The sequence below is a fragment of the Salmo trutta genome, chromosome 3, assembly GCF_901001165.1.
Source record: "Salmo trutta chromosome 3, fSalTru1.1, whole genome shotgun sequence".
Taxonomy (NCBI): domain Eukaryota; kingdom Metazoa; phylum Chordata; class Actinopteri; order Salmoniformes; family Salmonidae; genus Salmo; species Salmo trutta.
This window is the reverse complement of record NC_042959.1, coordinates 59,544,192-59,557,664: the sequence shown is the minus strand read 5'-3', so window position 1 is coordinate 59,557,664 and position 13,473 is coordinate 59,544,192. Positions and strand designations below refer to the sequence as shown.

General features: G+C 44.9%; 1 protein-coding gene across 1 annotated transcript in view; it reads right to left on the bottom strand.

Annotated features, from left to right (window-relative positions):
- Positions 1 to 6,131: 6,131 nt before the first annotated feature.
- lars2 (leucyl-tRNA synthetase 2, mitochondrial) overlaps positions 6,132 to 13,473 on the bottom strand; it is a 50,106-nt gene continuing 42,764 nt past the window's right edge. Inside the window, exons 18-21 of the mRNA XM_029743515.1 lie at positions 12,773 to 12,850; positions 12,505 to 12,616; positions 10,189 to 10,316; positions 6,132 to 6,513 (exon numbers count right to left, since the gene is read on the bottom strand). Of these exons, the coding sequence (XP_029599375.1) occupies positions 6,334 to 6,513; positions 10,189 to 10,316; positions 12,505 to 12,616; positions 12,773 to 12,850 (498 nt within the window). The 3' untranslated portion in view covers positions 6,132 to 6,333. The remainder of the gene's footprint in view (positions 6,514 to 10,188; positions 10,317 to 12,504; positions 12,617 to 12,772; positions 12,851 to 13,473) is intronic.

Below are 13,473 nucleotides of genomic sequence, written 5' to 3'. Positions count from 1 at the left end.
GAGCTTTGTACACTTGTTTATAACATTCTCATGCAAATACCTACCAACAACAGGCAGGAACTATTTTGAGCTAATTAAGATTGTGATGGAAATCTTGTTGGAGAAAATCATGTTGTTTTACTGCTCGGATTAATCAGCTCTAACAATTAGAATATGGATATTTATTAAGGCAGAGCTCTCCCTTCCCAGCAAATGGTACAGTTTCTGGCAGCAAGCATTAGTGGTGCGTGGGTAAAATCACTGCGGAAGCCAAGCCATAATTGGTTGTTTGCTCTATAACCTGTTAGTTCATATGCCTTAACACCGTGAAATATACGCCTAAGGCCGAGACAATAAGAAGATACAATGGCAAAATAAATTCAACAACACATTTGTTTCACCACAAAACCAGAGAGCAACCTCTGTCCAGTGAAGTCCACAAAGCATATTGCATGTAACAAACAGTTATAAGACCTACAGCATGGTCAAGTAAGTTAATGTTTCTGACATTTTAGGACCACTAAACAACTATTGATTTAGAACCACGGAGAGTTACCGCAAAGTCCCAAAGACAACAGGAGCTGCCTCCACTATTTCAGTACCATTTTAACATCAACATTTCAACATCATCAAATCACCTATGCTAATACAATGACATCTAAACGATACCAAAAACAATTTAGTTCAATCAATGTAAGGTAAATATGATTTGGCTGTCCATGGTTCTGATTTCTCTCTCTCTGTGTGTGTGTGTGTGTGTGTGTGTGTGTGTGTGTGTGTGTGTGTGTGTGTGTGTGTGTGTGTGTGTGTGTGTGTGTGTGTGTGTGTGTGTGTGTGTGTGTGTGTGTGTGTGTGAATTCGTGCAAGTTGAAAAAACATGTCGGCTCACCCTACTTGTAGAGAAATGTCAATGCCATCCTCCACTCTTTCATGTTAACAAAATGGTCTATGACTCTGTCATACAGTACACGGTTTTTGTTGTCCTAGACTACCTGGCTAAAATGCTTGCTCACTAGCCTAACTTCCTTTCATGGAGAACGAAAGGGCCAGCTAGTTAACATTAGCCTACTACATCTAGCTACATATTCAACTTCCATCCTCTCAGGCCAGGGGCACAATGTATGAATTTTTGGTTGGATCAGAATTACCGTTATAATCATTGGCCAGTATGGAGAAATAAGTAAAACCTCAAGTCCAAATCTCTATCTCCATCCATGGCTAATTTAGGAAAGGGACAATTTTATCTACAGTAGCTAGCTAGCCATCAGGACAACAACATAACGAGATGCAACAATTTAAGTTGTTTCTGTCAATTACATTTTGCTCTCGATGTGATGTGATTGGTATGAAGCCAAATCCAAACTGGCTTCCCTTGACACTTTTTTTTGGTCCCCCGGGACTATTCACAGATGAGCTCAGTCAGTTTAGCTCAACTCTGATTGGCTATTATTTTATGTCATACTCTTTTTGACCAGACAGCATCAGATAGATGAGCTACACATACAGCGACAAAGGGGGACTGTTTCGCTCGCTCAGATGCTTTCTCCGGTGAGATACATTCAGCCTCTTGCAAATTTAAGGAAAATGAAACACAGAGACTCATTTTTATTTTAGGAAACCTGGCTTCCCTTGGCTCCCATGAATATACGCCACTGGCAACAACAAAGCTGTTACATTTTCATTTGGAAAAGGTGAAATTAGCAATAGAACTGAGACCTAATTTCATAATGTTTTAAAAATATGAAATACCAATGTACAGTTAAAAACATGAAATTGGAATGTAAAAGAACTTGAGCCAACCTGCTCCAAGTGATGTGTTGCTATGGAGAGGTAAACAACAGAATAACTGTGGCTAAATGTGGTCCTTTACCAGACATACCAATGTTTTAGCTTTATCATCAAAACAGTTAAATATAACAGACAAGCCTCATTGTGCAATGGAGGCATAGACAATATATCCTGGGACGACCAAATTACCCGATTTAGTTCAGTCTCTGAGAAAATTAGCCAGCTCCTGTATGTTTTTAGCCTTGTACCACCACACAATGATTTGGTGAGCTTATATATAAAGCTTGCCAGATCAGTCTGGTTGTACCAGGTTAGTATGTTTTATCCCCTTCAAACAATTAAGCAGGCTGGGATCAGCCTAGTGAAATGGAGAATGCTTGTGTGACTAGCCCTCATACTCCACCCTTGCATTTCCACCAAGCCAAGCTCGGGGCGGGGGAAACTTTCAAACCCATTAAAGACTATGTTAATGTAGACCTTCTGTAAGTCTTTGGAGAGGGCCTGCTGCTAGGTTTGTGGTCTTCCTCTGGTAGTTGAGTCACAGAGGAATATTGTTGCCTATTTAATGACTTACAGTAGCCATGGAAACAGCCGCGCTGATGAAGGTGTCAAATGTCTCGGGGGCTATTGCTAACACAATTAAATGTGTGTTCAGGGGAATTTTGGTCTGAACTGTGTCAATATACTGTATGATATTCTGGGCAATGAAATGTATTTATGTGAGCATAAAGTAATACCTGACTATTTTTATCACTATTGACTGTCACAAGCCTTCCTCTGAGACACGATGTCTCCAATAAATTATCTAGAGACTTTTTGTCGACATTTAGAAAGTTTACATAGAAAATAGATGCGACAATTGCCTGCTAGGGTGCTTTTCCATTCAACTATCTTGTGTGTCGATGAAAACAGTTGGATGTAATGACGTCATAACTAAAAAAGAATCATGCAATAACCTATATTGTTGAATAAAAATGTAGTGGTTGAAGTGTTTCCATTGCCCATTTAGGCAAATTGCGCAATAATAAATTGCCTCAGCCCATATGTCCTGACACCTGTTTCAAGTCTAGGTAGCCTGCGAAAGTCAGCATGGATAGAATGCAATAAAGTGACTATATTTGCCATATTCTAATGTCTCATGTGCTCACATATCACCATGGTTTGTGCCATTGTGAAACTTGCAGATCTGAAATAATTGGATGGTGAAACTTCCCGGCCAACCAGAAAAGCAAAGCGAAGCAATTCAAGCAGTCCTGAAAATCAGGACAATCCTTGTCCTGCAAAGCAAATGTGTTTAGCAAGCATTTAGCTTGGCATTTAGAATTGAATGTGGAGTGGAGTTTATAGTTAGGCTACGCTATGACATCACGTGCTCCGCGTACCTTCAGAATTATTCGTCAATGATCATTTATTCTAAATACAGGAGTTTTCATCATCATTTGTTAAAAAAAAGTTAGACAAAAGAAATCCACCCCGTCGAAAAACGTTTTCGACCTTTAAACATTTCTATATCTGCCGTTTCCATTACAGATGTCGCAATGATTATTATATATTTTTGTACAACGCTTTTGTCAAATAAACCTGGGTCAATGGAAATCTGCTTAGTGTCTCTCTCCTCCACGAAGGCAGTGGGCAGGGAGCTCAAAACACCATGAGAAAACTGCTGAAGTTGGCTAGCAAGTGAGTCCATTTCACTACATTTGTGTGATATTCAGTGTGGATTCCAGGCTAGAATACTTGTGGATCCAGAGTGAGAATGTAACGGTGAACTAGCAATAACAACACTGTGAGAGAGAAAGGGGAGGGAATCAGGTGCCTGATAACGATTCACAACCATCTCCCTCATATATCCCACACAGCCCTGAGTCATGCCTCAGCAGAGTGAGAAACAAAACACACCACATGTGCCAAAAGAGAAACACTGATAGGACTGAATGAGAGTAGCTAGAATGTATCTTTCTCTCCTTCCCTCTCTCTCCATTTTGTTCTCTCTGATGACAACACCAGTAAAGAGAGTACTAGTCAGGTTGGGTTCTGTTATTTCACTTGCAACACCATGAGAACAAAACATGTATGCACCTTCTCATAAAACAGCTATGGTGTCTGTCAACTAAAAAATAAATCAAGTACTCAGTTCAGCTTGAGTCATTTTCATGATGCGTCGATAATGAAGGGGGTTGTGCTTTTTTACTGATTGGCTCACCTTTGTGTTCCTCACTCAAACACCCACATGGGCAGCTACACACAGCCCACGAGCCCCGCCCCCCTTCCAATACAACTGTTGGATTTTCAAATCCAAACAAGGAGAGGTTTCAACCCACCAGGGGAAAAAAACAATGTTTGAGAGAACCAATCAAAGCTCAAGCCACCTTCTGCATTAACGGGCTCCTGTCCTGTCCAGACCAGTGTGTCACAGCTCTCCCTCGCATCAACCTGACTACATTACTGCAACATTAGGATAACACCTGGTTATTACTGCTCCTAACTGCACTATTAGGGTATCTCAGCCAGTCATTATCAGCTAATAAGTATCCAACTTAAAATCGAGTGAAAACGCTTTCACCAAGCCAAATCAGCTGCAACTACTTCAAGGGTTGTGGGGGAATTGTTTTCTAAAAGGGCCATTGGTCCTTAGCTCCTCCCCTAAGTCCTGGTCATGTTTCTAACTTCCTGTTATTCTGTCTCTCCTGTGAGTAATTTCCTGTCCACCTGATGGTCAGAGATACACATGGAATGTCCAGGGGGTCTGGGTCAAAGGTCAGGGGCTCACTGAGGCAGAACGGCTTCCTATAGTACACCGCTCGGCCTTTGCCATTCTTTAAAAGCAACCATCTCCCCCTTCCCCTATATTAATCTGTCTCCCTTTTTCCCTGTAATTTAAATGTTCCACCTGATCACATTTCACACTGTCCGACATTGTCAAATCTAACACAACAACATCATAATAGAATGACAGACAGGCTTCTCCTTCTCTGAGTTGTTCCCGAGTTTCAAGCCATACATTATCAGGCCTGTGTTTCATTTACATACATACAATGTCACCTTGAACATTCACACAAAAGGAGCCAAAACGAGTAACATTCACACAAAAGGAGTAACATCAAAACAGACATAAGGCTATACAATTCATATAAAAGGACCATAGAAGGTCAGGATGGAACAAGAGATGGGTACTGACTGATCTTGAGACTGGCACATCACATAGAGTCCGGTAATCAAATGACAACTTCCTGATTACTCAGAATGCATGTCTAATTCTGCTGAAGGGAGCTGTCCATTTTGTGGTGGACCCTTTTAATTGCTACTGGAATAAAACGTCCTGCCTGCCAGCAACATGATCTGAGTGATTCACTTAGAACCAGTAGTGGGTTGAGTCAGTAGATGTTAGACAGAGGACTCTGTGCTCAGTCACTGGGGTATACATGACAGGGAAGGGGAGATATAAATGTTGTGAAGGAGAGTCTCATTTACAAGCCATGAGGTGGCTCACTGATAGATGATGTTAATGACCGGCAATGAATGGGCTGTGGTAAGGGGTGACTGGATTCAAATAACTTGTGTCCTCGTCACTTCATGTACCTCCGTCCCATTCTTATGACCCCATCAATCCAACCCAGTCGCAACCTGTATCCATTGGCCAATACGCTGATGACATCGTCAGTCAAATTCCTCTATGTTCTTGTTGCGACAGTTACAGACTGGAATCAACACCTTTCAGTCTGTTCTCTGGTCTGGCTGACTCACGCTGTCCTGAGCCCTGTCCTATCTGTCCCTGTCCCTGCTGCAGTCTGTCTCAACAACATACATGGAGTTCTGTGTGGTTATGGAATTAGTGTTCTGAATGGAAGGTGAATGTGTTCCCACTGAGGCCAGAGGTCCTGGTTCTGGAATGTTCCTCAGCACTTCTGTTCGAACTGGAAGCCACTGATGGAGAGGCCAACATGAGTGGGACCTAATCACATCACAATATCAGTATTTATCAGTGGACTCTATGTGGCTTAATCCTCACTCACCTGTTGAATAGCTGGGGACAGATGTTAGAGGCACATTGGAGCCATATCACCTTGTACCCATGCATGACAGTATATTAATAAGGTGACTTCAGATTGCAAAACAACCCTCTGCACTGGAGTAGGGTCTGGTGTCACCATGGTGACAAGGGGAAAGTGATACATGTCATCCAGTCTGAAAACACTTCCAGTCTCAGTGTATGACTCCTTGTATTACAACTGACAGACAGATGTCCCATTTCACTCATCAGCTTTTCATGATGCTAGTTTCAGCACTATGTTCTGTAGGTTCTATAGCACAAACACCACATTTTCCTCTTCAGCTTTATACATTTCACAAAAGATCAGACCAAATGCAAAATATATCCTTTTATTCTCATCCTAAAGATGTTTTTTTTTTTTTTTACAAAAATGTCTGTTCATACTAGTTGTTTTAATTTTCAAATAAATAGTCTTTCATCCCTCCGTTCACATGATGTCCCTGCCTTCAAGTCTGAGTGGCTGCGGTCTTCTGATTGACATGAAAGTCCACCAATCAGCATCCAGGATCGAGTGGTCACTCCTCTATGAGGAAGTTGATGAGGGCGGTCCTAGGGGACAGAATGGCCTTCTTGATGGTCCGGTCTCCTAGGAGACGCTGTCCCAGCTCGCTCCCCAGAACCAGCTCCCGTACCTGCTCCGTATCCTGGGCCACCTGTCGAGGCACCAACACTGTCCCACACACCTTGTTGTTGATCTGAGAGGTGAAAGGGAGAGATGGAAGGGAGGAGGAGAGAAAACCCAAAAGGTTAAGAGCACAAACCTGAATACTTTGACCTCCTCCCATAAAATACTCTACATCGCTAGTTAACATTGAGTGAGAGCAAACTTTGGTCCAGACATATTAAATAATGTACACTGACTGAGACAACTCTTAGTGGAGGCTGTGGCTGCATCGAAAGCGCTCTAATTACATCAGGGACTATAGAACATGCATATGCCTTTCCTCCACTCCTTTCAGTAAACTGTGTGTGTAACCTGAGCTGTCTAAAAACAGCCAGCTTGTGGTGAAAATGGGTTGGGCAGTCAGATCCTCTACAGCGGAGTAGGAGGAACCTTTATTCTTCATTTCCAGTCTTTGTATGTTTGTGTATCAGCGTGTGTGTCTGTTTGGGTCAAGTCTAAGCTTTCTCCCAATTATGAGTGTGTGTATTATGTGTATGGTATCTGTGTATTTGTGTGTGTTAAGATAAGCTCGTAATTAATCAGTGCATGTGTGCACTTTTGTGTGTGTGAGAGTGGGAGCGAAAGAGAGAGAGAGAGAGAGAGAGAGAGAGAGAGAGAGAGAGAGTGCACGTGTGTGTGTTGGCCTGCTCTGTGGGCCAAACCCAGGCCTCAGTCTGTCATTAGAGTCCCAGTGAGATGGAGGTTAGCACCGCTAGGCTGGGGAAACACACATCAAGGCCTCAGTCTGTCATTAGAGTCCCAGTGAGATGGAGGTTAGCACCGCTAGGCTGGGGAAACACACATCAAGGCCTCAGTCTGTCATTAGAGTCCCAGTGAGATGGAGGTTAGCACCGCTAGGCTGGGGAAACACACATCAAGGCCTCAGTCTGTCATTAGAGTCCCAGTGAGATGGAGGTTAGCACCGCTAGGCTGGGGAAACACGCATCAAGGCCTCAGTCTGTCATTAGAGTCCCAGTGAGATGGAGGTTAGCACCGCTAGGCTGGGGAAACACACATCAAGGCCTCAGTCTGTCATTAGAGTCCCAGTGAGATGGAGGTTAGCACCGCTAGGCTGGGGAAACACACATCAAGGCCTCAGTCTGTCAGTGTCCCAGTGAGATGGAGGTTAGCACTGCTAGGCTGGGGAAACACGCATCAAGGCCTCAGTCTGTCAGAGTCCCAGTGAGATGGAGGTTAGCACTGCTAGGCTGGGGAAACACACATCAAGGCCTCAGACCAGATCCCAACCAACACCAGCATCATCATCATCATACAGGTGCCAAAGGGTCAATGGGAGAAATAGTATACGTTTGTGTGTCTGTGTGTGTGTGTTACTGTGTCTGTGTGTGGGGGATGATCGTGTATCGTGGAAAGGTAAACGGTTGTGTGTCTGTGTGGGGGGGATGATCGTGTACTGTGGAAAGGTAAACGGTTGTGTGTCTGTGTGGGGGGGGGATGACCGTGTACTGTGGAAAGGTAAACGGTTGTGTGTCTGTGTGTGTGTGTTACTGTGTCTGTGTGGGGGGGATGATCGTGTATCGTGGAAAGGTAAACGGTTGTGTGTCTGTGTGTGTGTGTTACTGTGTCTGTGTGGGGGGGATGATCGTGTATCGTGGAAAGGTAAACGGTTGTGTGTCTGTGTGGGGGGGGATGATCGTGTACCGTGGAAAGGTAAACGGTTGTGTGTCTGTGTGGGGGGGATGATCGTGTACCGTGGAAAGGTAAACGGTTGTGTGTCTGTGTGTGGGGGGGATGATCGTGTACTGTGGAAAGGTAAACGGTTGTGTGTCTGTGTGTGGGGGGGGATGATCGTGTACTGTGGAAAGGTAAACGGTTGTGTGTCTGTGTGGGGGGGATGATCGTGTACCGTGGAAAGGTAAACGGTTGTGTGTCTGTGTGTGGGGGGATGATCGTGTACCGTGGAAAGGTAAACGGTTGTGTGTCTGTGTGTGGGGGATGATCGTGTATCGTGGAAAGGTAAACGGTTGTGTGTCTGTGTGTGGGGGGGGATGATCGTGTACTGTGGAAAGGTAAACGGTTGTGTGTCTGTGTGTGGGGGGGGATGATCGTGTACTGTGGAAAGGTAAACGGTTGTGTGTCTGTGTGTGGGGGGGGATGATCGTGTACTGTGGAAAGGTAAACGGTTGTGTGTCTGTGTGGGGGGGATGATCGTGTACCGTGGAAAGGTAAACGGTTGTGTGTCTGTGTGTGGGGGGATGATCGTGTACCGTGGAAAGGTAAACGGTTGTGTGTCTGTGTGTGGGGGATGATCGTGTATCGTGGAAAGGTAAACGGTTGTGTGTCTGTGTGTGGGGGATGATCGTGTATCGTGGAAAGGTAAACGGTTGTGTGTCTGTGTGTGGGGGGGATGATCGTGTATCGTGGAAAGGTAAACGGTTGTGTGTCTGTGTGTGGGGGGGATGATCGTGTATCGTGGAAAGGTAAACGGTTGTGTGTCTGTGTGGGGGGGGGATGATCGTGTACCGTGGAAAGGTAAACGGTTGTGTGTCTGTGTGTGTGTTTGAAAGGATTACAGCTCCCTCATGGGACAGGCCATGAGAGGAGGAAAACATCTACTTCAGATGAGCGCAGTCTTTAGCTGGCTATTATCCATTATCGGAGTCAATGTTTAGAGATGTGTGTGTGTGAGGACTCTGATTCCCCCCAGCAGGGATCTCTCAGAGACTTCGATCTTTGAGCAGCTGACTCTGTGACCCCGCCACCACAGCTGGACTGCCTGCTGATTGCCTAGGCATCCTGGGCTGCATGCACACACACACACACACACACACACACACACACACACACACACTTTCCCTCTCAAGCCATATGATCATAGGCTCTGTGTAAATTACAGACAGTGAGCGCATGAATGGGGCTATGGCTGTTTTGGTTCCAGGGAGTGCGAGTACAATTTTGAGTATTTACACAAGAGTATGCCTGTGAGTGTGTGGGAGTGTTACTTTCTTTCAGTCTGTATCATTTTCTGTAGGGCTTTGTGCCTTGGCATGTGTATGGGCCTGTGTGTGAGTGAAAGGGGATTGAGTGTGTAAGAGGTGTGTGTGTGTCAAATCAAATCAATGTTTATTTGTTGCGAACAGACCAGCAGATGTAAAAGCAGGTGCAGGGAAATGCTTGTGTTTCTAGCTCCAGCCGTGCAGTAAGTTTCTAACAGTACAACACTAACACACAAACACACAAATAATCCCCCATAACAAGAAGAAATGAGCATGTCATAGTTCGGAATATAAACACGTGGTGTGCATAGACAGTATGAACAACATACAGTGTATAAGTAGGAAGGTATGTACAGCAGTAGTTATATGGATGAGCTATGTTGAGAATACAGTATGTACCTATAAAGTAAGTCATCAAATCGCTTTATTTCTCAGTGATCCAAATAAATGATTTTGGAGCAATACGATTTCAGAACAATAAACATTCTATAAACATTATTAAAGTGACCAGTGTTCAATGACTATGTACATAGGGTTGTTCTGTCCTTGAGCAAGGCAGTTAACCCACAGTTCCCCGGGCGCCGAAGACGTGGATGTCGATTAAGACAGCCCCCTGCACCTCTCTGATTCAGAGGGGTTGGGTTAAATGCAGAAGACACATTTCAGTTGAAGTCATTCAGTTGTACAACTGGCTAGGTATCCCCCTTTCCCTTGACTACCAGGTGGTAGTGAGCGTTTGACAGCCTCACCCGTACAACCAGCTCCAGGGTATCAGGGGTCTCCAGGTACAGAGGGTCTGGGGTGGGCCAGGGCTGCTGCAGCACGTCTCCTCCGCGGGAGAGGAGAGGGCTCAGGGGGTTCCTCACCTGGCTCAGCCCTGAATGGAGGGGAAGACAACGTGTCACAAACTAGCAATCAACCAATCACATTTGATTTTTATAGCCCTTTATTGTAGCCCCTGGCTATATGTAAAATATATATATATATATATATATATATATGTAAAATATATATATATGTAAAATATATATATATATATATATATATATATATATATATATATATATATATATATATATATATATATATATTTTACAAATATATATATATATGTAAAATATATATATATATATATATATATAAGGTCATACAGGCACGTGGAGGCCACACACACTACTGAGCCTCATTTTGACTTGTTTTAAGGACATTACATCAAAGTTGGATCAGCCTGTAGTGTGGTTTTCCACTTTAATTTTGAGTGTGACTCCAAATCCAGACCTCCATGGGTTGATAAATTGGATTTCCAATGATTATATTTGTGTGTTTTTGTTGTCAGCACATTCAACTATGTAAAGAAAAAAATATTTAATAAGATTAGTTAATTCATTCAGATCTAGGATGTGTTATTTTAGTGTTCCCTTTATTTTTTTGAGCAGTGTATATATATATATATATATATATATATATATATATATATATATTCACACATACATACATACATACATACATACATACACGCACACACACACACACACACATTTTGAAATTATTTATACATTTACTTTTGATACTTAAGTATATTTAAAACCAAAAACTTTTACTCAAGTAATATTTCACTGGGTGACTTTCACTTTTACTTGAGTAATTATCTATTAAGGTATCTTTACTTTTACTGAAGTATGACAATTGGGTACTTTTCCCCACCACTGCACCCAGCCCCTAGCTCCTACGCTCAGCCCCCAGTCTTCCCAGCCCCCTAGATCTTACTCCCAGCCCCCTAGATCTTACTCCCAGCCCCCTAGATTCTACTCCCAGCCCCCTAGATTCTACTCCCAGCCCCCTAGATTCTACTCCCAGCCCCCTAGATTCTACTCCCAGCCCCCTAGATTCTACTCCCAGCCCCCTAGATTCTACTCCCAGCCCCCTAGATTCTACTCCCAGCCCCCTAGATTCTACTCCCAGCCCCCTAGATCCTACTCCCAGCCCCCTAGATCCTACTCCCAGCCCCCTAGATCCTACTCCCAGCCCCCTAGATCCTACTCCCAGCCCCCTAGATCCTACTCCCAGCCCCCAAGCTCCTACTCCCAGCCCCCAAGCTCCTACTCCCAGCCCCCAAGCTCCTACTCCCAGCCCCCAAGCTCCTACTCCCAGCCCCCAAGCTCCTCCTCCCAGCCCCCAAGCTCCTACTCCCAGCCCCCAAGCTCCTACTCCCAGCCCCCAAGCTCCTACTCCCAGCCCCCAAGCTCCTTTTCCCAGCCCCCAAGCTCCTTTTCCCAGCCCCCAGTCCCCTAGCCCCTAATCCCAGCACGCCAGTGCTCCCAGCCCCAGATTACCAGTCCTACTCCCAGCCCCCACAGCCCCTATTTCCAGCCCCCTAGCACCAGCCCCTCAAGAGAGGGCTTGTTTCTGTGTATTTGACAATAGAGGGATGTTCTACTGGACAGTGCGGGGGCACACTTCCTCTTCTGGCTATTTTCATACCATCAGATCACATGGGTCAACCTTTGTCCTGACTCAGCATCAGCTACATTGTTCATGTGATAGGGCTGGGGATTCTCAGTTTGGCTCAGGGGATATTTAGTCACAATCTGGAGGAGATTCCTGTGAAATTACTGTGTACTGAACTCCTAGACCTTGACTTTGCATAGCTTTTCATGCCTATTTTGGTTCATCAACTCAGATTCTTGAAGTATTCACATGGGTACACCACACACAAACAAATTATCTCAATGGACTGGGATGACATCACCAGGGCGTTGCAGAGCGTTGTGTGTGTTAGATAAGAGGCCCCATCAACATGACACCCTGAGGTAACTTCCTGTTGGATTCTTTCCAAACCCACATCATCTTTCCATACGGTCCTCTCATCTACTCTCCAGTCAGTCTCTGTCTCACTAGGAATGTAGCAGACTATTCCTTTTCCCTCTCTGGAATGGGATCGTCATAGCAACACTCACATGACAACACATCATGTGACACATCATCTTTTGATGAAAACAAATATTCATATTATTGTCCATTATTTATTTATTAATTCATTCCCACAATGTGTGTGTGTGGCCCACCTGCCCAGAGTTCGGAGGCCAGGTGTGGGGCCATGGGAGCGGTCATCACACACAGCGTGGCGAGAGCCTCCTCAAACTCCACACTGTGCTGCAGCACGTCAGAGGACACGTTCTGAGAGGGACAGAGAAAGATGTCAGATTGAACGCACACACACACACACACACACACACACACACACACACACACACACACACACACACACACACACACACACACACGCACACACACACACACACACACACACACACACACACGGTGTCTACTCACAGAGAGTGTGTTGGTGAGTCCCATGAGTCGAGAGATGGCTGCATTCAGGAGGAAGTCTTCTGTGAAGTGACCTGTGACCTGGAAACACAAGACACGTTGGTCACAGTGGCATCATATCCAGCCATAGTGTCTCTCTGTGTGTGTGTGTGTGTGTGTGGCTCTCTCTGTGTGTGTCTCTCTCGCTCTCTGTGTGTGTGTGTGTGTCTCTGTGTGTGTGTGTGTCTCTCTCTCCCTCTGTGTGTGCGTGTGTCTCTCTAGCTCTCCCTCTCTGTGTCTCTCTCGCTCTCCCTCTAAAACAATGTTTCCCTGTGGTAAGGGATAGTATCAGGGAGAACCTCCCAGCTGCCTGTGATGGTTCATGGTGATGAATGGAAAACAACAATAGGACCAGAGGATAAAAGCTTTTTCTCCATGTCATCACTATACATGGTTCTGATAACTGGTTGGCTCACACTGTGTTTAAAAACAAGAAGGCTGCGCATGTGAACATTCCACAGCTAAGTCTTCTGGGAAAGAGAACCCTTTTGGCACGGGCCTTTGGGAGAAGGTCAAAGACAGAGGGTGGATCAAAGGATGGCCGTGGCTTTGGGGGGGCTTAGGGTGGGCCGGGCCACACACACGCACAGGGCCCTTTAACAGTACGGACTCTGAAGGATGGCCGTGGCTTTGGGGGGGCTTAGGGTGGGCCGGGCCATACACAC